The sequence below is a fragment of the Arvicanthis niloticus genome, chromosome 21 (genome assembly GCF_011762505.2).
Source record: "Arvicanthis niloticus isolate mArvNil1 chromosome 21, mArvNil1.pat.X, whole genome shotgun sequence".
Taxonomy (NCBI): Eukaryota; Metazoa; Chordata; class Mammalia; order Rodentia; family Muridae; genus Arvicanthis; species Arvicanthis niloticus.
Genome location: NC_047678.1, coordinates 41,944,027 through 41,969,686, shown reverse-complemented (window position 1 = coordinate 41,969,686; position 25,660 = coordinate 41,944,027). Strand labels below are relative to the sequence as shown.

The following is a 25,660-nucleotide window of genomic DNA, read 5'->3' as shown; positions in this document are numbered from 1 at the left end:
ATTTGTTAGTCTCCAATTATAAGAAGCTTTTAAAGTAATGCTCAAGTACTAAATTGAAAGCAAAAGATGAAACTCCTCTTCTGGTCAGTAAGATATTTGGCAATATGTAGAAAAAAAAATTAACTAATCGAATAACAAAAGCACAAAAAAAGGCCGAAAAGATACTAATTAAAGCCTTGAGGAAAAGAGCAGGTGTTTAACACTTTGTACAAACAGCCTTAGAACAGTCACTTCCAGCAGCAACACACTTGGCTAAATGATACATAAACTACTGACTCTTGGGGAAGTCTAGCCAAGAAATTTTTAGAAAAATCTCTACAGTAAAATGTATTTCCTTCAAGTTTCCAATTAGCCTGACACATGAACTACATACATAGGTGAGTTTGTAATAAGTCTAATCTTGAATGCTTAACATTTGTATGTGAAATTTATTATTCCACTGAAGTCAAGCTGGTCTATGAGAAAAAAATATTACATATATTTAGTTTTAGGAAAACATCAAATTAAGTATCAGTAGGATCACAAAATTATCCAAGGAAGAATATTGTATAATAACATTTAAAAAAAATTTAAGATACAAAAGCATCTGCCAGCCAGGCAGTGGTGGCACATGCCTTTAATCCCAGCACTTGGGAGGCAGAGGCAGACGGATTTCTGAGTTCGAGGCCAGCCTGGTCTACAGAGTGAGTTCCAGGACAGCCAGGACTACACAGAGAAACCCTGTCTCAAAAAACAAAAAAACAAAACAAAACAAAACAAAAAAAAAAGACAAAAAAACAAAAAGCATCTGCCACAGAGAACAGCCACATTAAAGCGACCCACAACGTTAAGTGCAAGTAGCTACACGCCATTACAACCAGCTAGAAAGGGGGAAAATCGTCATCCCCATCACCTGGGGATGGCTTTAATTCAGTAGAAATTTTAAAACTAGACAGCCCTATCATCCTGAATGTGCCTGATCCCCTCTAGTATCAGAAGCTAATAAGCAAGGTCAGGCCTGGTAAATATTTGGGAAAAATATCTTTAAAGCCAAATATCCTTTTATATTCATACACACAAATCTTCCTTTAGAACAAACAGAAATATAGAACTTAAAAAAAAAATGATTACCTTGGGGACAGGCTTCTGAAAAATAGCAGTGATCCAGTTTCCCCAAAAGAAATATTAAAAAGACCATTATACCCTGAAACTTTGATGGCATTGAAGCCCAGCAATGCTGGAGCCCACTGTAAATTCCTGCAACTGACTTTTCTAAGGCTTTTTGGGGAAGTGCAATAGTTAGACTTAATGAAATGTTACTACTGTAGGAATAAAAATACAACCATATAGTTCTAGTACATAAAAGAAAATATACAAACCTTTGAGAAAGGAAAAACATACCAATTTTTATTCAAAGAAATTGCTTGGTTTAAGTGAACAAAAACCACAACTAGCTTCTTTTTTCCCTGATGTAGAACTAAGAACCCATTGTAAAGAAACAAAGGCACAGATGCATGTATGAAATCACATAGATTTTTTCCAATTCTTCAAACAATACAGAAATCCAGGCACAACCTGACCAGACTGTCCATGGATTTATTAGGAGGGCACAAGGGAGCAGAGTGGAGTTTGTGTTACTGAGCTTCGTTCTCTTACCTTTTCATTTTGCAAAAGACCACATTCTCTATAAACAAAAGAATATGTTGACAGTTTTAGGCAGGAAGATAGGAGTTTTCATGTATATAGTTGCCTAACCTCCATGCTGAAAGTCATGTTTAACCTTAAAGTTAGCCTTAATTAATCTTGTCAATTAAGTTATATATTACAATATAATTTATCCCCAAACTCATGCAAATAAAGTATTTTCATGCAGCATTAGTTTCATGCAAACGTGAACTACAAGTAAACCTCTTCTCATTAAAGTATGCGACCAAACTTGCTTTATATCAGAACTGAAACAAAAACAAAAAAAACACAAAATACCAGACCTTACCTTTAAAGTATCCACCATAAATTGATTCTCCACCTTTTCCATTACCTGAAAACAATGAGTCATAATAAAAATTATAAATATTCAGGATACGATAATGATTATATTTTTAATATTTAGTGTGTGTGCGCGCGCGTGTGCGTGCGCAGCAGTGTTAATGTGGAGGTCAGAGGACAACTTGCAGGAGTTAGTTCTCTCCTTCCACCATGTGAGTCCCAGGGATTGAACTCATGTCATCAGGCTTGGTCACAAGTGCCTTTACCCACTGAGGACCTTGCTGGATCCATTTGCTTTGGATTTAAGACACGGTCTCACTACTGAAGGTCAGGGTGACCTTAAACTCAAAATCCCTGGCCTCTACCTCCCCAAGTGCTGGGATTACAGGTGTGTGCCATCACGTCCACTTCTATTGCTATCATTACTGTTGTTGCACTACTTGAGATGGAAACCAGGGCCTAGGACAAACCAAGCAAACATTCAACCATTCAGCTACATTTTCAGCCCAATAAATTATTTTTGATGGCTTCAATATGCTGAAGGAACTCTTAAACCTCTTAACTGCTACCAAAACAAAACACCTGAAAAACTCCATGATTCTAGGAACATTCAATTAATTTAATCTTTAATACATCATGAAAAGTACTATCACAAAAATTACCCCTATGACCCATTTGTGTCAAGTAACAGTCATACCAAGAAATTGCTAGAGTAGATGTAAGTGGACAGTACTGTGGTGTTCACTGGAAGGTAATCTATCCAATAGTTATGTTACTAAAATAAATTACATAAACAAAGTATCGCAATCTTTACATTTTCACAAATTCTAGATGTGTAACATCTGTTTATCAAACAAGGATGCATTGAGGACACAATGCTCTCATCATTCTGTAACATGATATTTACAATTAAAGCAATAATGAGATTCTTAAAAAATTGATGGATGGATTTATTAGGAATATAACTTTTATCTCTACCTTCACTGAAGTCCCCACCCTGAATCATAAAGTTTTTAACCACACGGTGGAATGTAGAACCTTTATAACATAACTTCTTCCCAGTTGTTTTCCCAAGGCCTTTCTCCCCTGGGGGAAAAAAAAAAAGAAGTTTAGCTACAAACCCATCATTCCACAGGAATAACCACCAACTAGTTTGTGGTCAAATCCCTCCCACGTGCTGATACCATGAAAGATGTAAGACATAGACAGATGACACATGTGTGTAGCATAGATGCATAATGCACAAACCAAAATAAATAACTCAAAACAGTGTATGTTTTAAATTGATCCAAAAACAATTCTATGTGCCACAGGAGATAAGAATTGAGATGATTAGTTCACTAAAGAATAAAATCTAGAAAATCAGTTCAAACATAGGTTTTAAAAACTAAGTTTGCTATTTTTAATGTTTAACATTAATTGTTTTATTCTTCTTGGTTAGGGTGTATGCAATGATACATAATGAAAAGCAATTTTTAAAAAAATAATGAGATGCTAAATTTATTTAAAGAATTGAAATTTGGATAACATTTTCTCGGGACAAATTAATTTTGAAAATGTCTTATTTGACAAACTAGTACATAAAAATTGTATTTTATGAAGTGGATCCTTATCATTTTTAAGATTATTTCTTTTTCCTCCTGTCCTCTCAAGAAATGTTTCCATACTTCATATTTCATATCATTTCCTAGTTTTAGCTGTATGACTCAGTTAACAGACCATTATATATTTATGAAGGGTCTCCTGCCTCAAAGCAGATACATCTGCAAGTAGCGAGTCATTCTTATTGAAAACAGGTTAAAAACTCACTCACCTGAGCACAAGCATAGGAAGTTTTTGCATGTTTTTGGACATATGTCTGAGAAGAGCTGAAACATAATTCGACCAACTGAAACAAAATATGAGAGGGAAAAAAAAAAAAACAGTGAGCAAGTTGATACTATAACAATAGTTAATATAAGAGAACTTAACTGGGAAGTACCTAATAGCAGTAAGCTTTTTTCCCTTTTCTTTTTTTAAAACAGTATTGGAGATCAACCTCAAACACTAGAAGTATTAAAACTCATGGCTCTAGCACAAAATGATAGGATCTGAAGTGTTTTTTAAACAGGGTCTTCTTATACATTAGATCCCTTTAATACAGAACTAATGCCTTTTTAAAAACTGGTTTTGCTAGGTTCAAGATCAACCCCAGTACCTCATATGCACGCACAGCAAGTACTCTATGCATACTCCCAACTCCAAGTATTCTCAACTAATAGTTGTGTGACTGTTAGGCCCTGTCAGGGATGAGCACAGCCCACCTTAACAGTCTTTTCTGATCAACAGTTAGAAGGAAAGCTCTTCCATGCTCTCTTTGGAGCTTTCTTTCCTAAGATACTTGTTGAAGCCAACCACCTAAACTCAATGTTCATGGTCTACTCCCTGAGAGCCAGGAGAATAACAATTTGCTCTGAAGAATCAATGCTACCCATAATAAATAGTAATGAGAAGGAACAAGTCTGCAACTGATGTCACTACACCCTGGAAAACAGTTCTCAAATTCTGGTTTCAAGATTCTTTTGAACTGTTTAAAATTACTAAGCTGTTGTTTATGGGTTACACTTGTTAATTAGCATATATAAATCAAAGCTCAAAGACATTTCTTTAAGGCACAATACTCAAGCACACACTCCATCAACAATCAGGTCAGTGAAGTGAGATTTTCCTGACAGGGCAAATCCTAATTTAGTATTATCATAAGAACAGTTAACCTGCTTAAAGAATCTCAGTTAAAAAAAAAATATTTAAGTTTGTTACATTTCCTTTTACTTGGGGTGGGGTGGGGGTTACCCGTGTATTACAGAATGTGTGTTCAAGTCAGAGGACAACTTGCCAGAAAGAGTTTTCTCCGCCCACTGTGTGGGCTCCAGGGATCAGATTCAGAGGGTCAGGCTCAGCACAGTACCTTTTCCCACTGAGCTGTTTCACTGGCCCAAAGAAATGAAGTTTCAGTTTCCAATCTCTCCTAACTCCATTTCTTCCCTCATTCTACAAAATCCTTTCCCTTAAAGACATTTTACTTAAATAAACAGGATAAAGGCCTGGCGTGGAGGCTCATGCCTTTAATCTTTAATCCCAGCACTCAGGAGACAGAGGCAGACTGATCGATCCTGGTGCGTTCAATTCCAGCCTGGTTACACAGCAAGACCAGGCCAGCCAAGGCTGTTACACAGAGAAACCCTGTCTTGAAAACCAAAGTCAAACAGGTGGGGTGGGGGTGTGGGGTGGAATCAAAATTAATTGTAGACAAGTATAAGCCATGTTTAGAACAAACACAAACCAAGTTCTACTGTTATCACTAAAAGTTTTTGTATGTTTCTAGCTATCCTAGTGTGTCCTTGGCTGCATTACAGATACCTGTAATGAATACGAGTGGGATCATTACTGTCCATCAAGGAAGGAAACTTCCTTATGTCAACACTCTAATCTCTAACCAAATTAATTTTAAAAACAATTTCAAAGCTGTGGCTGTTTTTTGAAGAGAAGGAAAAGAAAACAAAAACTTTTAGGTAATAAATGACCAGTGTATATAAATACATGTCAGACTAGTTCAAGAACACTTATAACATCAGAAACATGGAAATACCAGTGCAATAAAAATATCTGCATCAATCTTTATAAACCCCTGAAATGGCTGAGGTGGGCTTCAAGGTCACAATTGTAACTTTGCAAATCAGGCCATACTTAAATCTTTGGAATAATTGTACAGTATTTGCCTGCAGGATAAAAAGACATAAAACAGCTGGGTGTGGTAGCCTTGAATCCCACCTAGCACTCAAGAGGTAGAGGCAGGTGGATCTCTGTTGGTTCAAGGCCATCCTGGTCTACAAAGTGAGATCCAGGAGAGTCAGGGCTACAAAGAGAAACCCTGTCTCAAAAACAAAAACAAAAGACAAAAACAAGGCCAGGTGTAGTACCCTCTCCGAATTTCCAGCACCAAGCACTCTAAAAGGCAAGGACAGGTAGATCTTGATGAGTTAAAGGCCAGCCTGGTCTACACAGAGTTCCAGGACAACCAGGGCTATGTACAGACCCTGTCTCAAAAGAAAAAAAAAAAAAAAGGAAGAAAAAAAAGAATAAAAACCTAGGGCTTTCTTAGAACCACAGTAACCTAGGCTTGCTTGCTTGCTTGCTTGCTTGCTTTTTTGGTTTTTCAAGATTGGGGTTCTCTGTGCAGCCCTGGCTGTCCTAGAACTCACTCTGTAGACCAGGCTGGACTTGAAGCTACAGAGACCCACCAGACTCTGCCTCCTGAGTGCTAGAATTTGCCAGGCTTCAACCTAGGGTTAAAACCACAAAATCACTTTAACATCTAAAGCAAATGGTTCCCCCAGTCCCACTTCACAGCGCTTTTAGACAATGGTTCTCAACCTTCCTAATGCTGTTACTTTTTAATATAGTTCCTCATGTTGTGACCCCTGCAACCATAAAATTATTTTCACTGCTACTTCATAACTGTTATCTTGCTACTGTTATGACTTGTAACATAAATATCTATCATGTAACATAAATACTCTCCAATGGTGTTAGGTGACTCTGTGGAAGGGTTGTCTGATCCCCCACAAAGGGGTTGAGACCCATTGCTTTATAATGAAAGCTGGTGAAAGTTTCTACCCTATAGGTGATTGACTTTAAGTTATTTACTTCCTACTAGCACAATAAATTTGCAAATGTCAAATGTTAAGAGATGTAGACCTAACTTCAGTAATAAAATATTTTTAAAGATCTTATCTTGGGCCGGGCAGTGGTGGTGCACGCCTTTGATCCCAGCACTTGGGAGGCAGAGGCAGGCAGATTTCTGAGTTTGAGGCCATCCTGGTCTACAGAGTGAGTTCCAGGACAGCCAGGACTGTCTTTTGATCTCCACATCATACACATTAAATAAACTTAATAAAAAATTCTTTTTCAAATCAGTGCTAGGACAAGAGTGAGTCAGAGTGCTACCCAATGGATTTTTTACTCCCACACCACTGGTTTTCCTAGCTGACTGTGTTATAACAAACAATAGTCTGCCTAATTAAACTGTGCTCAGTTATTAATACATCCCATTAAATCTGTGGTACAAAACCATACTCTATTTTCAAAATTATATTATTTAGTAACTCTCTTCAACACATACGGTTTCTACTTCATATTTAATTAATGAGCAATAAAAGAGTGGAGATCACATAAGTTTAGTAATAAGACTGAGATGCAAGGGCTATTTTTCCTGTTCTCCTTGTATAAATCTGAGCCGACACATCTATCCTGAGTGTGAGTCTGAAGTTTCAAGAGTAAATATGAAGATGAGCAAACTACCATGCTATATTGTCTTTAGAACCACAGAACGACTAACGTCTTTTAACGACAAAGGCAGCACACACGTGCCTGCCATTACCCCTAATATCCTGATAAATATCTCAAATGCTTTACAGTTTTCTACAGACATATTTCAATTAGTATTTTGTGACTCTTAAATAGAAAAGTAAAAATCCCTTTTAATCATATCCCCATTTCTATCCATCTTGATAAACTGCCAAGGATTTATGATATTTCTCTTGGGTCCACAAAAAAAACTAAAGCAGAAAACCCTTTAAAGAAATCATCCTGGGGCTAGGATTGTAGCTCAGCTGGTAGAGTGCTAGACCAGCATGCAAAAGGCCAGAGTAGGAGCAGCTGCCCTGAGCTCAGCTATGTAAGAGCTGGGGTTGTAGGACTATGACACCACACCAGACAGAGTAGTCCCAGACTTAGACTAGACAAGCATACTAGAGTACTTCAAAGTAAAGAGCAGGATGTAAATGCCCCTGTGTCACATGATAGCACAAGTGAAAAAGAATCTGATACAGTAGCAGTCACTACACCACACCCCCCCACACAAAGAAAACCACCAATATGAAAATTACCCTCATGTCATATGTACATCCCCAAAAGATCTTGTTTTATATATGCAAAGAAGGCTTCTAAAATTTAAAGTAAAATATGAACTTTGAATTTGTTTTCATTTTGAGCATTCTGGATCAAAAAATGTCTAATTTGTACTTAAAAATCAAAACATTTCTAAATTAATGAGTTAAAGACAATCTTAGACAAAAATTAAATATTTTGAACTTAAATGAGCATCAAAATTTATGAGATACATTTAAACTTCCCATGTAAACATATAATTAATCCTTTATATTAGAAAAGGAATCAAGGGGCTGGAGAGATGGCTCAGTAGTTAAGAGCACTAGTAGTTATAGCTCCAGAGGTCCTGAGTTCAATTCCCAGCAACCATATGGTGGCTCACAACCATCTGTAGTGGGATCCAATGCCTCTTCTGGTGGTGTGCATGGAGAGAGCTATAGTGTACTTTGAAAAGAATTTAAAAGAAAAAGAAAGAAAGAAAGAATGAATGAATCAAGTCAGCAGCAACTAAATTATCTACTTTAATAAATTAGAAAAGAGAGACTGGAGATGGCTCAGTGGTTAAGAGCACTGACTCTTCTTCCAGAGGATCTGAGTTCAATTCCCAGCAACCATGTGGTGGCTCTCAACTGTCTGTAACTTCAGTCCTAAGAGACCCAACTCTTTCACACATACAGTCAGGCAAAACACTAATGCACATAAAATTTAAAAAATAATAGAAATAAACCCAAAGCAGCACTAGAAGGAAATGATAAAAAATGAACAAACAAACAAACCAAAAAAACCTGAAATTGATAAAGCTGAAAAGAGGACAATAACTGTCTAAGACGCTAAAATCTGGTTCTTGAGAAAAATGATAGATTAAAAGATTAAAAAAGACAACAGGCACACATTGTTCGAATAGTCCAAGAACAGAGGGGAATTATGAGTGCTTGTGAGAAAACTCCAAGAAAAAAGAGTCTTGTGACCTCAGTTTCTTCAGAACCATGGACTTGTTCTTGGAATGTGCTTTCCTGACTCTCCAGGTATAACGGATAGTTTACTTTAGCTTATTCATTACAACTGGCTATTGTCTATATGCCTCTCTGAAAAAAGAACAAGTTTTTGCCACATTCGGTTTGTCATTGTGACTTTATACAAGTGACTCTTCTTAACCTTAGTTTAAATTGTCTGATGTCCTGAATAAATGCAGGAGTCTTCAGTCCACTTTAAGCCCTGCTCTCCCAGGTTCATGACACCATTAGAACAGTAAACAACATATTTCAATCATGAGTGAAATATCAGCTGTTACTACATACTACAGGAAAAAAAAAAAAAAAAAAAAAAAATCCTAGCACATAAATCTGACAAGTTAGATAAATACAGCAGTTTCTTAAAAGCCACAAACCACCAATAATAAATCAATTAAGTAACAGACATGTGAATGAATAATCCTGTATCAATGAAATAAATTAGAGCCTCTGTTAAGAACCTTAATAACAATAAAATTATTACGGAATAACAATGGAATTATTTCCAATAGGAACAATTTACTGGATTCATCCAGGAAACCTGTTCTACAATGTAAAGGTTTTCCTATTCTGTATTTGCAGTTATTCGACAGTTTTTTAATTCAAAAGAAAATCTGTTTTGCATTTGAAAATACATACTATGCTACACTTAATTCTTATCAGTATATTTTGATTTCTGCATCACCTCTGCTTATCCAAGTAAATCTAAATCAGATACTTTTGTGCCGATGGGAATTGAGCTTGGAGCCAACAATACAACAGGCAAGCTCTCCCACTGAACTATATTTCAGGCTGATTCTTAAAAATAAGCGGGGCAATGGTGGGCCCACACCTTTAATCCCAGCACTCGGATCTCTTTGAGTTCAAGGCCAGCCTGGCCTACATAGAAAAACCCTGTCTTCGACTCCCGCCCCCCCACCCCAAAAGTTAAAAATACAATATGCTTGAAAAAAAAAATAGATATTAAGTAAAGACGGATAGCCACGTTATACATTCTTTTCAAGACTGACATTTATCTATAGTGTTGGGGATCAAAGTCAAGTCCTTGGTTATTCTAGGAAAATACTTCCCAGTTGTACTCCTAACTATTATGTTCTGAGCATGCTCATACATTAGGCTTGCAAACATCCGTGGAAAATCTCCAGAATAAGTTTGGTAAATGCTGAATAAACTGCTGCTACAGTCAGGGTCAAAATGGTAAATGGGAAAACCAAAATGTTTTAAGACCGCTCCAATCCTCTGTTCAGAACCGTCATGTCGTGGAGTCAGTGTTTTCCTTTTTCTCTTCCCTCAGAAACACAAGTACTGTCTCAGAACCCAAGTTAACTGTCGGCTGCCACTACCAAGCAGAGTTCTCAAGCGCATCCACCCACAAGGTTCGGCTTCGCCGTCTACTCAAATGTCATCTTCTCAAGATGGCCTTTCCTCGGTCCCCGCCTGGCTAACACGAATCCTTTACTTCCTGTCTCCTTCCCACAGGACGTAAACCTAAGAGGGAGGCAGCCCTGCTTCGGTCACTGCCGTACGTCCAGAGGACAAGGTCTGCGAATCTCCAGCGTGCGCTGCAGCGCACACGCACACGACACACCTCCAGTTGACAACTCCGCACCGGTACGCACGTTCACGCTCGACACACGCGTCTTTACATGTGTGCGCACGTATGCGTGCGGCCACCTCTCTGTATACAGGGATCCACGTCTCGGGATTAGTGGCTGCACACCGGACTCCCCAAGTGCAAACACCGCGGCTCTAGGCGATCAGCGCTGCGATCCCGGGGCTGCGGAACCTGCACCAGCCGTTCTGTCCGCCGGGCCACGTCTCCGGGAGCCAGGACATTCTAGGGAAGGCTCCCGAGGGACAGCGGAGGGCAGTTGGCCGGCTCGTGACCGCGACGGCTCCGCAGCTCTGGCCGGCGGAGGCCGCCCCTCCCGCCCCCGCCCGGCTCCGGCCCCGCCGCGTCCACGTCCGCCCCGGCCCGGCCCGCCCCGGCTCGCCCCGCTCACCCGGCTCCCGGTTGATCTCGATGTCGAAGTGGCACTGCGGCCGGTCCTGGGCGCCCATCGCGAGCGCTGCAGCGGGACGGCGGCGGGAGCTGCGGACAGAGAGGAGGGCGCTGAGGGCGGGCAGGCGGCCGGGGCGGGGCCCGACGTGCCTGACAGGGGCGCGGCCGACAGGAGGCCGCCAGCCTGCCCGCCCACCCCAGCCGCGGCCATCCGCGCTCCCGTGGAGCTCCTCACCTGGCCGCACAGCTCCGGAGAACGCCCTACCGGCGCCGCCGGAGCCCAACGTCACCAACGGAACGCCACCTCCTCCCCGTTAGGGCCAGCTGCCGAGCGCCACGCCAGAGCTCGCAAGACTGGACGTAAGTATCGCGAGAGTTCATCCCGCTGAGCGGGCGGCTCCAGTGTGGCAGCAGGCATGGGGGCCCTCGTGCCCCGCCCCTCAGAATCATCTATCCAATCCCGAGTGCGCAGACGTGTGCGAGCTGTCAACTACGGCTCACGCAGCATCGCGAGATTTCGGGTTGCGTGGTCAGCGGATGAATGCGATGTGAAGTCCAGGTTTCCCGCCGACGTGGCCGGTCGTCTTTTTCCTCTCGTTGATATGATCACACTGTTTCTCTCGAGTTAAAAGGATCAGAAACCAAGGCAGGAGACTCATAAATTCAAGGTCAACCTGAGCTACCTGAAGCCTGTCTGAAGAAGCCAAACCTGTTGGCTGGAGCAATGGTCCAGCAGTTAAGAGGCTGCTCTTGCAGAGGACCTGGGTTCAAAGCCCAGCGCAACGCCCACATAGTGGCTTACAACCATCTCCAGTTCCAGGGTTTCCAACGTGTTCCTCTGACTCTGTGGACACCAAGCACGCACATGGTGCACAGACATACAGGCAAAACAAAGTAAAATCTTAAAAAAGAAGTCTGTGAGCAATAATACACATCCCTTAAATCCCAGCACTCAAGAGGCAGAGGTGGGTGGATCTCTGAGTTTCTGGTCAGTCTGGTCTACATATTGCCTTCCTGCCCAGTCTGAGCTATGTAGACCCTGTCTCAAAACAAAACGTACACAATAAAAGTATGTTATTGTTGAAATTTTTAATCCCAGTGTTGAGGTTGTGTCTGTCGCTATGTATTGTAATGCTATATTCTATACCCAAAGGTCTAGACCTACAAGTGACATACCATGTTTACAAGCTTTTGCTCTGCAAACCTTGTTCCTTAATTTAAAACTATTGGTTAAATAAAATTGGCTACAGCCAATTACTGGAGAGATTAGAGGTAGGCGGGTTTTGAGTTACTGGTTGGGGGTGGAAAGAGGAGTAGTAAGGAGAGAAGGGAGACCAAGTGTAGAAAGAGGAACGAACAAGAGGAAAGAGGAAGCTTCCATGAGAGATGGAGGATAAGGATAATACTTACACTGTTTCCCCAAGAGAAACAGTATATATCTGGGGTATGCCACTGGGGAGGTAGCCAGACCACCAGTTAGAATAGGTTAGGAGTTACCCTCCAAGAATTGTCAAAGCCAAATAAAATAACCATAGTCTGAGTCTCACTTACTTATGAACTAGTCGGGGAGACCCTTAAATTGGTTCTACTACATGCTGTCTTTATGTTTGGAGAGATGGCTCCGCTGTTGAGGACTTACTGAAGCCTGGTATAGTGGCACACACCTTTAGTCACAGCACCCAGCACTTAGCAGGCAAAGACAGGTAGATCTTGGTGAGTCAAAAGCCACCCTGATCTACATAGAGATACCAGGAAAGGCTCTGTAGAGACTCTATAGTGAGAGTTTGGGTTTCCTTAAGAAACCCAGTTATAATTGTGTGAATGTCTATTTGATCCCAGGTGTGGGATAAGAGGCTACTCCACAGCAGGTGATTATGATTTGCCTAGTGCACTGGCAGGGGCATGCTTTCGCCAGCTGCAGATAGCTTACATTCAGAATTCTGGGGACTCTTCCAAGGGTATGAATCAGGCCAGAGCCCTGAGAGGCTGGGATGCTCTGGGAATGCTGCTGCTCCTGAAGTTTTGCCAAGTGTTCGTGAGCAAAGAGATGAGAAGAAATTGGAGATACCCTGACCATGAAGATTGGACTTGCCTCAAGTAATTCAACATGCCCAATTAGCAGGAAGTAGTCTAAAGAGGTCTGTGCTTCATTTCCCCTTTCTTCCTACCTACTAGCACTGGTGAGTTGGAAGAGATCAGTGTGGAATAAGGGTTGGAAGGGAAGTAGAGGTATAAGACCCCAATAAAGTAGCTAAAAACAAACAAACAAAAAACAGCACCAACACAAGCCTGTCTTAAAAATAAGAGTGCTTACTGTTCTTGCAGAGGACCTACATGGTTTCTAGCTCCCACACCAAGTGGCTCACACCATGTACAACTTCAGTTCTAGATTCTGATGTAGTGTTCTCTAGCTTGACCAGGCTCAGACATGGTGCACATAAACTCATGAAAGCACAAACATAAAACTTTAAAATAAGCAAAAAGCAGTAACAAAAACAAAAACCAAACCCAGTAGGTTTGTAAGGTTGACTCCCACTTTGAATTCAGTGCCATTGGGACAACTGTTTCTGTCCTGGCCTTTCTGTCCCAACCAGGATTTTGTTCACCTTTTAAATACAACCCCTGGTCTATGAAATGTGGAGAGTTCTGGACACAAATACTTCCTTAGGAAAATGTATGTTCTGAACGTAACTCTTGCTACATACTATAGCAAATACTTTCTCAGTTTTGGCCCTGGATTTTCATTGCTTTTGACTGTCTTTTGCCAAAGGTTTTTTTTTTTTTTTTTTTTAATATTATTCTTTTATCAATGAAAAAAAATGTTACTTCCTAGAGCTGAAAATTGCTTATAGGAGTTGTATTTTTGTTAGTATTTAAAAACTAGTTTTACTTGGGGGGAATAAATGCTTTTACATATATATATATATATATATATATATATATATATATATATATATATATATGTATGTGTGTGTGTATACACACACACACACATATATACACACACACATACATACATACACATCCCTAAGCACAATCTGCTCAGTCTTTCTGTTAATTGTATGTTTTCAGGGCTGACCATTTGGTATCGGATGACCAACTGGTGTGTTCTTCCCTGGGGAAGACTACTTCTCCCACTCTCAGTTTTCCGTAGTTGCCAGTAGTTCTTTGTGTAGAGTTGAGGACTCCAGTTTGGTTTTTCTGTTGTCCTTGTTCAGCTCTTGTTTAAGCAGTCAAGTTGGCGAGACCTACGGGTGTAGCCTGACATTACCAGGAGACAAAATCCCACAGCAAACTCCATTTCTCTGGCTCTCACAATATTTTTTGTTCCTTCTACAGGAAATGTTCCGTGAACTAAGCTATGAAGTTTTTTTTGTAGATCTGTTGGGACTGGACTCTACAACCCTGTGTTTTTGACTAGTTGTGCTTTTCTGTAATGGTCTCTGCTTACTGCAAAGGGAAGTTTCCTTGATGAGGGGCTAAGAACTGCATTTACCAGGAATAGCCCTGGCAAAGTGTCTTATTCTAGTGGTCAGTTGATCTGCTTTTTGTTGTTTTCTTCAGCTTGAGCTTCTCCACTCAGAATTCCCTGAAGGCTGGAGATATAGCTCAGGTACATATAGGATGTGCTCTGGGTTCCATGTGCAACTCCAGAGAATGGAAGAAGAGAAGGGGAGGGAGATGGAAGAGGACACACAAGAGAAGGGGAAAGAAATGGATATGTAGACTTCAAGTTCATGAAAATGTTTTCATCTGGGAATTTGAGTTTCTCCTTTTTATATTTAAATCCAGTCTTCATGTCTCAGGGGTGGTGGAACTCACATCTTGGAACCCTGCCTGGGCTTAAACAAATGTCCCTTAGTTGAAGACTATCTTTTTAACCTTTGAGTTGCTTAGTTTTATGACCACATATGATTATCAGTGCCACCCTGCTTTTATAAAACTGTTAAGTTTGCATCATATAATCTTTACAATTTTAAAACCACCTTTAAGTGCAGTTCAGTGGTGTGAAGTACATTCATCTTATGGTTTTAGACATCATCAACCAACTTGGCAAGTTTGTTATCTGGAAGAGCACATCTCCCTCACTCTTTATACCCACTTTGTACATCCACATTTATACTTCCTGTGTGTAGAATCATTGGGGTGGTCTATTCTGGTTGTCAACTTGACTGCATCTGGAACCTACTGAAGTCTAAGCTGCTGGCACTGCTGTCGAGTTTTCCTGGGTTATCTGGAAGCTGAAGACTAACCAGTTCTACACTGACCACGCTTTCTGCTGGCACCCATATAAAAGGACATGGAAGGAAACTTTGATTTTTGCCTGCTGTACTCTCTCACTACCACGCTCATCCTGTCACTGAGTCATTTCTGTGTTTTTTGGGTATTAGAACCAACTTATCTGGGATTCCTGCACAAACTGAAAACCAGTAGCATTCCAGGAATCTCCCAGGCTCCAGTGCAAGACTGGGATTGCTGAGGTATAGATATCTGGTAAAGGGTTGAACAACTAGCAGATTTTCAATCTTTTTAACAAAGAGTCTTCCAAGGGCTCTGCTTCAGTTGCAGCCCCCAACTTCCTGCCCTGACTTCCCTGGACAATGGACCATGACCAGGGCATTTACACCAAACAACTCTTTCCTCCACAAGTTGCTTTTCATCATGGTGGTGTATCACAGCAAACAAAAGCAAACTGATACATATGCTGTTCATCGTTTATGGCTGGCTGGTTTCACAGCATAAAAGCAAAGTTTAAATTGCATCCATGTTGTTTATCAAGCTTTCAAAAGCCGGGCGGTGGTGGCGCACGCCTTTAATCCCAGAGCTTGGGAGGCAGAGGCAGGCGGATTTCTGAGTTCAAGGCCAGCCTGGTCTACAGAGTGAGTTCCAGGACAGCCAGGGCTACACAGAGAAACCCTGTCTCGAAAAACAAACAAACAAGCTTTCAAGCAGGAAGGAAACAAGAGAGTGCAATGGGAGTGCATGAGATCAGATACATTATATACATGTGTGAACATGTCATTAAGCTATTATGTATATGCTAACAAAAACATTTTTCCTTTTTCTGTGTCTCACAGGTCGACCTTGACATCCTGCCTCCAACTCTCAGGTGTGCCTAGGGCTGATGGTTACTTTTTCTTTCTTTTTGCCTCTCAGCATTGAATGCACCCTTTGCTTCAGCCTCAAGCAGGGGTTGCTTCAACCTCTCCTGAAAAGAGACTTTAGAAGTTTATAACCTAGAAGGAAAAAAGTGAAAGAGAGGAGGTAACAGGGCTGTGTGAATATGGTATGAGTGGATGTGGGACACTGAGGAGAGAGGTGCATCATTTATTATTACATGTTATCAGATAATTAAACACTATTGTTGACAATGATAATGGCACTGCTGTCATACACCTCAGATCCTCACAGCTCTACCGTGAGATCTGTTTTATTACTAAAATATTTACAGTAAGAACATAGTAGAGTTGATAGCAAGTCCCTCACAGTCTAAAATGAATGGGGCTTTTTGCCCATGTTCTGAGCAGCTATTTCCCAGGAGATGGGTTCCATGTAGTCACTCCTCATTGCAGCCTCCTGGAAGATTACTCCACTGCCTTTGTAAGACTGCTTGCATTGGCATCTGCGATGGTAGCTAAATAAATGAGATTTCTATGTAACACATGCTGATACCTATGGGTGAAAAACAAAAATTAGATGCTTGTTTTTATTAACCAGGCAGGCTAAACCTACCCACTGAAGTGGAACAGCTATCCCACTGACTGAATGACACAGGTCAGCAACCAAATGGTCTTACTATATAGCATTGGCTGTCTTCCAACCTGGAGATCCCCCTGCCTCTGCCTCTTTCTCCTCAAGTGTACCACCACACCTGGCTTTACATCGTTAACTTAGAATCTTGGCATTTTCACCCCCAAATCTACCCCTCTAGATCAAGCAATCATGCTTTTTTTGCCTGGACTACAATAGCAGTCTCCTCATCCTCATGGTCTGTATTACAGCCCCACAGTATTCTACAGAGCTGGAGAGAGATCATAGCAGTTTAAATCAGGATCCTGTCATTTAACTGTTCTAAAGCCTTTAAAGATGCCATCCTATTCCTACAAGGTCTTACGTGATGGGGTCTATAGTCACTTCTGTGTCTTCATCTCTGTGGCTTTCCCTTTACCAAGATCTGAACACAGGGGCCTCCTTGGTGTGCCTGAGGATATCCAGCACCTTTGTCCTGCCTTACTTATTTCTGGGACCCAGGTTTCTCTCAATGTTACCTTATGAAGGGCACTCTGCACTCTGTCTTCGACTTACCCTGACTTCTGCAGTGCTGGAAAATGAACCAAGGGCTTCCTGTACACAACAGGCATGCCCTGACTTTATCCCAGTTGAAGCACATATTCTTACATGTCTATTATATTTCTTCCCTCTAGTTCTAGAGTCTAGAACACCAGCTCCACAGAGAGTAGGAATCTTTTGTGCTTCTTATTCATCATACATTGCTTCCTTGTCTGTAGTACCACTGCTAGGCGCGGTGTTGCATTTTAGTCCCAGCACATGGGAGGCAGAGGCAGGAGGATCTCTGACTTGACAGCCAGCCTGGTCTACAGAGCAAGTTCCAGAACATCCAGGGCTACACAGGGAAACCTTTGTGAGTGTGTGTGTGTGTGGGGGGGGGGTAGGGGATGGAGGGAGAAAACAAAGAAGATCCTTGTATGAGTAAAGTAAGCACATGACATAGCCATTGTCAACTGCTGGCCATTCAGGAAGTCATTAGACTTGACAAGTCCGACCTTCACCATGTGAAAAAACAGAATAGCTGTGTAGGACCTTTGTATCTTTGCACAAGAGACAGTATACCAAAAAGAATGTGCTGCAGGCATTTACTAAACATGAGAAAGTGTTTACTATAAAATGAAAACAAAAGTAAACCTCAGATGCTGGAGACAAACACACACCTCACAATAGCAATTCTGCTATACCATTAAGTGCTTAGAGAAGGCTTGGAGGTGCCTAAGAGGCAAAAAAAAAAAAAAGTATGGAATTTTAAAAATATTTAAGTAAAGATAAAGCATTTTCTATAAGAAATGGGGCCTAGTACTTGGACCAAATTTAAAAAAGGGTCTCAAATTCTGTTTCTTCCCATTCTGATATCCAATAAAAGAACACATAAATTCTACCCCCAATCAAACTTTGGTTTAACGTAGAAATCCCTTTGTTGGTCGTGTGTCTCTCCTACAGACAGACTGTTAACCAAATGGCCTGACTTACTTTTGGGGGATGGAAGTGAAATCCACGAATAAAGAGGCCGTAGCTCTTCCGGAGCCTAGCTTAGGGATACTTTACTCTGTCACCAGTTGGCAGGGCTTTCTGTGAAACCCTGACTAACCCCAAGTTCTACCATAAACTGTCAATATGGTTTTGAGTAGTAAATAACCTTTAGAAGGCGGAGCACAGTCTTGCTACGTAATCTTAGCTGGCCATCCTCCGGCTGCAGCCTGCCCAGTGCTAGGATTACAAGCATGCAGAACCACTCAAGCCAAGCAACCTCTTCCGCACCTCCCTTTTCTCAGAGGCTCATCACCAGGGGCTGCCGCACGTCCCCAGTGCCACTTACTGGACGCACTCGTTTGCTCGGCCCTTGTTCTGATACTCCACGATACAGCGGATCAGCTGGTCATTCTCCTCCAGGAGCTGAAAGATGGGCGAGGGGGGAAGCGCAGGGGGTTCTCAGGTGGAGGTCCCGGGCAGGCGACGAGCTGACCCTGCTCCCATTCCTTCCCCGGCCCACATGCTGTCCCCACCCCGGTCCGGCCCCTGCAGAAAGCGCCTGCACCAGGTCTCCGGCTCACGGTCGCTCACCCGCTGGATAGTCTCCTGGTTGACCTTGGCCTTGCCGCGTAGCCAGTCAGGAGCGAAGATGACCGACATGCTGCAAAGAAGCTCAAGAAGCTCGGAATCCCGAGCTGGGAGCCCCCGAGTCGCGCGCTGCTGACGCAAGCCTGCGCCTCCCCGAGTGGGGCGGGGGAAAGGTTAGAGACTCGACTCTGATTGGGTGAATCGCCGTGTGGGGCGGGGCATCGCCTGTGATTGGACGGGCGAGCTTGTTTCGGCTTGCTCTTGCGTAGGCTATGACGCTACTCTGTGGGCAGGACTTTGCTGGTGATGGATTGCCAAGCATTGACTGGTTTCTTCAGCAGCTTGGCTCTCCTGTTCCTAACCCTTCCAGTTCCAGTACAGTGGGAACTAAGGGGCCCCTTCCAGTCAGATTAAACCGGAAAGTACTGATAATAGCTTTCCTCTTATCCTGGAAGATACATGAATGTGCCTGAATGAATACATGAATTGCTATTCTGGGCAAGAAAAAAAAAAAGCGTGTCCGGTAGGAGTTAGTGTTTGACAACCTCCTTGCCTCCTCTTCCAGAGGACCAGAGTTTGATTCCCAACACCCCCCTCCCCCCCCCCCATTCGAGTGGCTCACAACCACCAGTAACTGAGCTCCAACAGATCTAGTGCCCTCTTCTGGCCTGCACGGGCGCGAAATACCTGTGGCAAACACACATGTAACACACGAGTAAAAGTTTACTATGAAATTGTATTGCTGGTTGCCAACCTAAAATGTCCCAGTATTTTCTCCACTTTACAGAACAGAAAATAGATGCACTTCCCCGAGTCCTATTGGCCGTCGATGACAATCAGACTCTGAGCCTGGGCAACTGTGACTTTAGGGGGAGGATCTTGAGAGCTCTCCAGAGCTTTATTCCCCAGTCCTAGGTTTTCCCCATCCCCATTTAGGTTATAAAGCAGCAGCTTCCTTGTCATTCCAGGCATGAGGATCCAATGAGAGAAGTTGGGGTGACCTGTCTGTGTGGTGTCAGACTCAGAGATTCTTGGTTCTCAAGTTCCTCCATCAGTCCCTCCCAGAGATTCTTCAGAAGACAGGATAGGCAGAGTGGGGTCCCCAAGAGCAGGGCACACCTTGCTTAGTACCACTCTTCCCTCAGCGATTCCTATTTAGAAATGGAAGACTGATTTCGGCAAGAGGTGGTGTTGAGGAGAGACAGATGCAGGGGGAAAGAAGTCTCAGCGTGAAGGTGTGGATATCAGGGGGGTGAGAGGACTCAATCCTGAACTTTCTCTAGGAGGCAGTGGGAACCACAGATGGTCTCAAGCAGAAGACTGGTAATGCCTGAAAACTTTGTTGGCAGTGATGAAAGGTAGGAAGGAGGTTGGGTTCAAAGAAGAGCAGTTAGGACGTGGCTGCCGGTGAGCAGCCCAGAGGAGATAGATCCTGTGAGAGAAATGTGCACTTGAGGAAGGAGACCTGGTTGGCCTCAGAAACTGAGTCGGGAGAAAGATGCAGGGGGAACTAGGGATGGTGCATGGGAGGGAGTTCTGGGTTTGGCATAATGCTATTTATGGAGGCAGGCAACAGGTGTCAGGGGAACTGGACCAAATGCAACAGAAATGTAGTCAGAGGTTATCCCATGTGGAAATATTAAAGTTCATGGCTATTTGAGTCTGAAAGCATGAATGAAGTCTGGAGGGACAGAGCTGTGATAAACATCACTTGGGCAAACTGATTTGAATCACGTGGTGGATAAGCCTGCCCAAGGAGAGCATGGTGGTTTCCCTTGTGCAGAGGAAAAGAAGCTGCAGAAGAGATAGGGGGGTCGGGGAGGGGAGAGGGTAAAACCAGGGAACTGTGGGGGGTAGGACTTTAAAAATTAGTGACTTACAAGTAACCAATGCTGGTCTTTAATGTCATTCATGTAGGCTGGAGCAGCCACGAGATGAGGCAGAAGTCAGAATCACAGGGTGCTTAGAAGTGGTGGGTAAGGGGAGACACTGAGTATTTAGTCATTGACCGAGTTTCCTGGATTTGGCTGACAGAGGATAAAGAAAGTGGAGTATGCTAGGAGAAGAGTTGCCAGCAGCTAACACCCGTCACTCTCATGGTTACTTGTTCTTCGATGGCAGAGGTGCCTGGGAGGGCGAAAAGGGATCCAAGTGGGAGGTAGGGGAGGGTCGTGAGGGAGATTTGGAATTGGGTGTTGGAAAGGCTGGGCAGAGAACTGACTGGGCACCTGCTAGGCGCATGAAGGGCCCGACTGAGGCTGGCACTGTGTGTGGTACAGATCCATGTGGTGGCAGCATTTACAGCCCAGGAGACACTGGTGGTGGACCAAAGGATGACTCGCAAGGGTGTCAGTGTGTCAGAAACAGTGTGGTAGATGTGATCACCCCTGGACTCCCAACTCAGGGGAAATGAAGTGAAAAAAAAATTTTTTTAAAAATTAATGAATAGAACAAAGCAGAGGCATGCTGGACGGTGCAGGAGGGAGGCAAATGAGGTGGGGGGGGGAAGACAGAGATCAAATGTCTAAAGTTATAAATAACTAGAAGTTGTCTGCAGAGATGTAGAGATTGTGTGGCTGGAGAGCTGAAAAGGCTTGCCTGGAATGGAAAGCCCCTGGAGGCGACAGTGGCCATGAGTGGGCAGGGATTGGCGATGTGGGCTGGCATTTTAGGCACTACACCTTAACCATTTCCCATTTCACTCTTCAGTAGAGCCTGAGACCCACTGGGTGTGCCAGACAGAAGGTGAAGGAATATCCTCCTTAAATCACTCCTGTCTCAGATACTAATATCCTAAGGCTTCATCACATTAAAAAAGATCTTGTTCATTTCTTTTTTTTTTTTTAATTTTAAGACACTGTCTCACAAAGGATGACGTTGTGCTTCTGATTCTCCCATCTGTATCTTTTGAGTGCTGGGACTCCAGGTGTGGTTGTGGTGCTGGGGACAGAAGTCAAGGTTTCACTAATGCATGCCACGAAAACATTCCTCATGGTCGCCACATCCTGTCTGGACTTCTCTCCTTTTGCTTTTGAAAACATTTATTTATGTGGATGAATGTTTTGCCTGCACATGTGTATGGGCACCACAGGCCTGCCTGGTGCCTGCGGATGTTAGGAGAGAGTGTCAAGTCATCTAGAAGTTTCAGATGTTTGTGAGCCACTGTGTGAGCACGGAGAGTCAAGCCCAGGTCCTCTGCAAGACCTCTGTAATTCTTGAGCCAACTCTCTAGACCCCCTGATATATATATATATATATTTTTTGAAATCAGGTCTCTGTAGTCAAGCTTGCCTAGGATTCACTATTTTGCCCAGGCCAGCCTCAGCTCCATGGCAGGGCTCCTCTGCCAGACTCCTGAATACTGGTATGAATACTGATAATACAGGTGTGAGGCACTATACTCCTGTCTTAGTTAGGGTTTTACTGCTGTGAACAGACACCATGACCAAGGCAACACTTATAAAGGACAACACTTAATTGGGGCTGGGTTACAGGTTCAGAGGTTCAGTCCAGTATCATCAAGGCAGGAACATGGCAGCATCCAGGCAGGCATGGTACAGGAGGATCTGAGAGTTCTACATCTTCATCTGAAGGCTGCTAGCAGAATACTGACTTCCAGATAGCTAGGATGAAGGTCTTAAAGCCCACGCCCACAGTGACACACCCACTCCAACAAGGCCACACCCACTCCAACAGGGCCACACCCTCTACTAGTGCCATTCCCTGGGCTGAGCATATACAAACCATCACAACTGCTAAATCCAGAGTTTTCTATGTTTAGTACCAAATATTCTCTACCTAGACAGGGCACACAGCAGACAGGGTCAGTCTCCTTTGTTTTTCTCCTTAGTGAATGTTACGAACTAGCCTTGTTGAGGCTTGTTAAGGACCAGCCCTGACTCAGTGTGGGAGGGGACTGTGGCATGACTTGAATACCAGGACACAATAATGCCCAAAGGCTATCTTAGACTGTCACAAGTCTTCCTGTGTTCATTTTGCAATTGGCCTGTGGTTACATAAGCCCTGTTTCCATTCCCGCCCACAAGAGAAATGCCGTTCAGAAGTCTTCGCTTAGTTCAGTCTCTCCATGTAACCTGTCTATCCAGCTGCTAGGTTGGCACCCATAGCAGGCTTCTCCATAGAGATGGAATGAATAGCTGTCTCTGTCTATATGATGAAGGTTTATTAGGAGAACGTGCCTTTGTGGTGACAGAGGCAGAGAAACAGGGGAGCCAGTTCTGAGGTTCACCTACTTGCACTTGGCCTCAGAATCAGGAAAGCTGGCACTGGGGATGTGACTTAGTGGGTAGTGCTCTTGTCTAGAAGGCAGGAAACCCTGGGGTTGAGCTCCAGGGCCACACAAGCTGGCTGTGAAAGTACACATCAGTAATACCAGCACCCAGGAAATGGAGGCAGTAGGATCACCTTCAGAGTCACAGTCTGCTACATAGTGAGTTCAAGGTCAGCTTGGGATACACAAGACCCTGTTTCAAGGAATAAAAATGAAGTATCTGCGAAGCTGATGGTATAACTTTAGTAAGTAGCTGAGGTCCTGAGAACCAGAGATAGGAGTCGGGGAGTCACTTATGGGCGTTCCAAGGAGAGCCTGGAGTTCTGATGTGTGGAAAGGATGACAGGGCTGATCCGGGATTTGTAGTTCAGGTACTCTAGTAACAGAGATAATCCTCCGCCCCACAGAGTACTGTGTACAAGTGAGTGTCTTTGAAACACACCAACTCTCTTTTACCTAACAGCCTGAGACTTGGGGAAGCTTTCCTTGAGCCCCAACTCCAAGCCAAGTATTCCTGTAAATTCTCTTCTGTGAAGCATGACTCGTGTTTAGACACCCGCTTTCCTGCCTGGTGCCCTACCCACTTCTCTCGATTTGGTTTCTGTGTTTACACAGTGAGCAGCACACAGCGGCGCTCAGCACTCAAACAGTAGGGCCTAACTTTGCTACCCAATCTTCCTCCAGCCTCATAGCGAGGGTGTGTTGCTCGGGGATCGGACTTTGGCACCTCCTCCAGGCTGGCAGAAGGCTGTGCTCTTCGGATCCTCTATCTCCGGCCTCCTTGCCCAGCTGCCTAGCCTGCAAGAACCCACGCCCAGGGAGTGTCACTCCAGTCACAAGGGGCCTAGACGCCTCCGGAGAACAGCCCAGTCAGCTCCAGACCGGGCATCGAGGGGACATCGGAGCCTCTTCACACCGCTCGAGGTAAGACTCACACATGGGCCTCCAGCCCTGCGGAGGAGCCATAGGCATGGAGGGGAGCAAACGGGCTCCAGCCCTGGAGAATTCACGCAATTCCCGGGTCTGAACAACTGGACAGCAGAGACGCCCCATGATTGGTCTGTTTGGGTGTGAGCGTCGCTTAGCAGCAGCGAATGGGAACTCACGGTGTGCGCATGCGTACCACATCCAACCTCCTGCAGCCCGGCCGCGGGTAACCTGCACCCCGCCGGCCGCCGGGGTGGGCTGTGGTGGCCGAGGCAGAGGTCGGCCGCGGGGGTGAGGTGAGGCTAGCGGGCCAGGCGGGCGTGGAGTGGTGGGATCGGGGTCCAGGCCACCGGGCTGCAGCCCGGGCCGGTGGGACTGTGCTGAGGCCCGGCCCCCTCCACGGTGCGTACCTGAGGGGATGCGCTGCCCGCTGTGCCTGCTGCCCGGGGCGGGGCCGGGGCGTGTCTCGGGAGGGCGGGCCGGTGGTTCCCTTTTCGTAGACTGAACTCAAGTCCTGGCTTCTTTTGAGAGCAAACTTTCCTTAGCCTGCTGGTCTTGCAGGACTTGGTTTCTTCAAGGCCTGGTCACCCCTGCACCAACTTTCCTGGACTTGGATAACCCAGGACAAAGACCCTGCAGAGCAGGGTGGGGGTCGAGCTTGCAAAAAAGCCAAATCCAGGGAAGGAACTGTGTTGCCTCTGAAGAAAGGAGTTGGTACAGTTTGTGGTTTTATGAAACAGGGCCCCATGTAACTCCAGTTTGGCCTTGAGCTTGGGGCCCTGCAGCCTCCACCCCCCCCCCCCCCAAGTTCTGGGATCACAGGTGTGTGGCCTCCATACCCAGCTCCGTTGGTGTAGCTGGTGACAAGATCAGAGAAACTCAAGCAACCCTCAGTGCAGAGCCAATGATAGGGCAAAATGTCTGTAAAAGTCTACACAGAGGGTTTATTCAGGTAAAGAACCTGTCAGGGAAATGAAAACGGGGACAGCTTTGAGTGGCCTGACACTGATATACAGAATTTAGTCACACCCCAGCTTTCTCAGGAAGACAGTTGTAGACAGGTCCCTAGAGATACCGCTTAAATGTTTTATGGACAACAGAGAGGACATCTTGAGGTCTCATAAAAATTTTCAGATGAAGTGGGGGTGATGATGTACGTCTTTAATCCCAGCACTCAAGGGGCAGAGATAGAGGCAGTGCATGGCCAGACAAGACAGCTGCCTTTAGAGTATAATACACTAGGTAAGGAAAGGTGATTTTATTTTATTTTAAAGACAGGATCTCACTGTGTAGCCCTGGCTGGTCTGAAACTTACTGGGTAGACCATGCCGGCCTGGAGCTCTGCCTGCCTCTTCTGAGTACTGGGAATAAAGGTGTGTGCTGCTGAGCTATAACTCCAGAAGTTCACCCACCCCCTTGGTTCTTTTTTAGACAGGGTGTTTTGTAGCCTAAACTGGCCTTTAACATGCCACTTTAACATGCCATGGGGGAGACTTTAAATTCCTGACCTTCCAGTACTCCCCCCCCCCAAGTGCTGGTATTATGAGCATAAGCCACCACTCTCTGCTTTTTAAGGGGCCCTTCCTCTACCAGCAAGTCTCTAAGTTTCACTATAGCCTGAGTTCTCAGGGGCTGGGATTACAGGTTTGGGATCCACACCAGCCTCTGGTTAGGTGTTGGCAGTAC

At 44.1% G+C, this 25,660-nt stretch overlaps 3 protein-coding genes across 12 annotated transcripts in view; 1 reads left to right on the top strand and 2 right to left on the bottom strand.

Moving 5' to 3' along the window:
- Nucleotides 1-11,371, bottom strand: part of Nktr (natural killer cell triggering receptor) — a 37,239-nt gene extending 25,868 nt beyond the window's left edge. For 3 of the 7 annotated variants that reach the window (XM_034483689.2, XM_034483690.2, XM_076917772.1), the window contains exons 1-5: nt 11,141-11,371; nt 10,907-10,995; nt 3,779-3,853; nt 2,944-3,051; nt 1,973-2,017 (exon numbers count right to left, since the gene is read on the bottom strand). In XM_034483689.2, the coding sequence (XP_034339580.1) occupies nt 1,973-2,017; nt 2,944-3,051; nt 3,779-3,853; nt 10,907-10,964 (286 nt within the window). In that variant the 5' untranslated portion in view covers nt 10,965-10,995; nt 11,141-11,371. Of the gene's footprint in view, nt 1-1,635; nt 1,664-1,972; nt 2,018-2,943; nt 3,052-3,778; nt 3,854-10,906 lie in introns of those variants that run through there. The other 4 variants (XM_076917776.1, XM_076917773.1, XM_076917771.1 and 1 more) reach the window with 3 other exon arrangements.
- A 4,848-nt stretch (nt 11,372-16,219) lies between these two features.
- Ss18l2 (SS18 like 2) lies at nt 16,220-18,919 on the bottom strand. Its single transcript, XM_034524996.2, has 3 exons — nt 18,760-18,919; nt 18,515-18,591; nt 16,220-16,578 (listed from the first exon to the last, which is right to left on the bottom strand). Exons 1-3 carry the CDS (start codon nt 18,826-18,828, stop codon nt 16,491-16,493), a joined length of 234 nt encoding a protein of 77 aa, XP_034380887.1. The 5' UTR covers nt 18,829-18,919; the 3' UTR covers nt 16,220-16,490.
- A 4,928-nt stretch (nt 18,920-23,847) lies between these two features.
- Sec22c (SEC22 homolog C, vesicle trafficking protein) overlaps nt 23,848-25,660 on the top strand; it is a 34,818-nt gene continuing 33,005 nt past the window's right edge. For 2 of the 4 annotated variants that reach the window (XM_034483979.2, XM_034483976.2), the window contains exon 1: nt 24,157-24,270. The gene's annotated coding sequence lies outside the window, so the exon portion shown is untranslated. Of the gene's footprint in view, nt 23,972-24,156; nt 24,377-25,660 lie in introns of those variants that run through there. The other 2 variants (XM_076917768.1, XM_034483977.2) reach the window with 2 other exon arrangements.

Excerpts from the sequence above, each read along its gene's own strand:
- Ss18l2 (XM_034524996.2), bottom strand. The coding sequence starts at position 18,828 with ATGTCGGTCATCTTCGCTCCTGACTGGCTACGCGGCAAGGCCAAGGTC. Across the intron at positions 18,592-18,759 it reads ACCAGGAGACTATCCAGCGG|CTCCTGGAGGAGAATGACCA; the intron begins GTGAGCGACCGT and ends CCCATCTTTCAG. Across the intron at positions 16,579-18,514 it reads CGAGCAAACGAGTGCGTCCA|GTATCAGCATGTGTTACATA; the intron begins GTAAGTGGCACT and ends TTTCACCCATAG.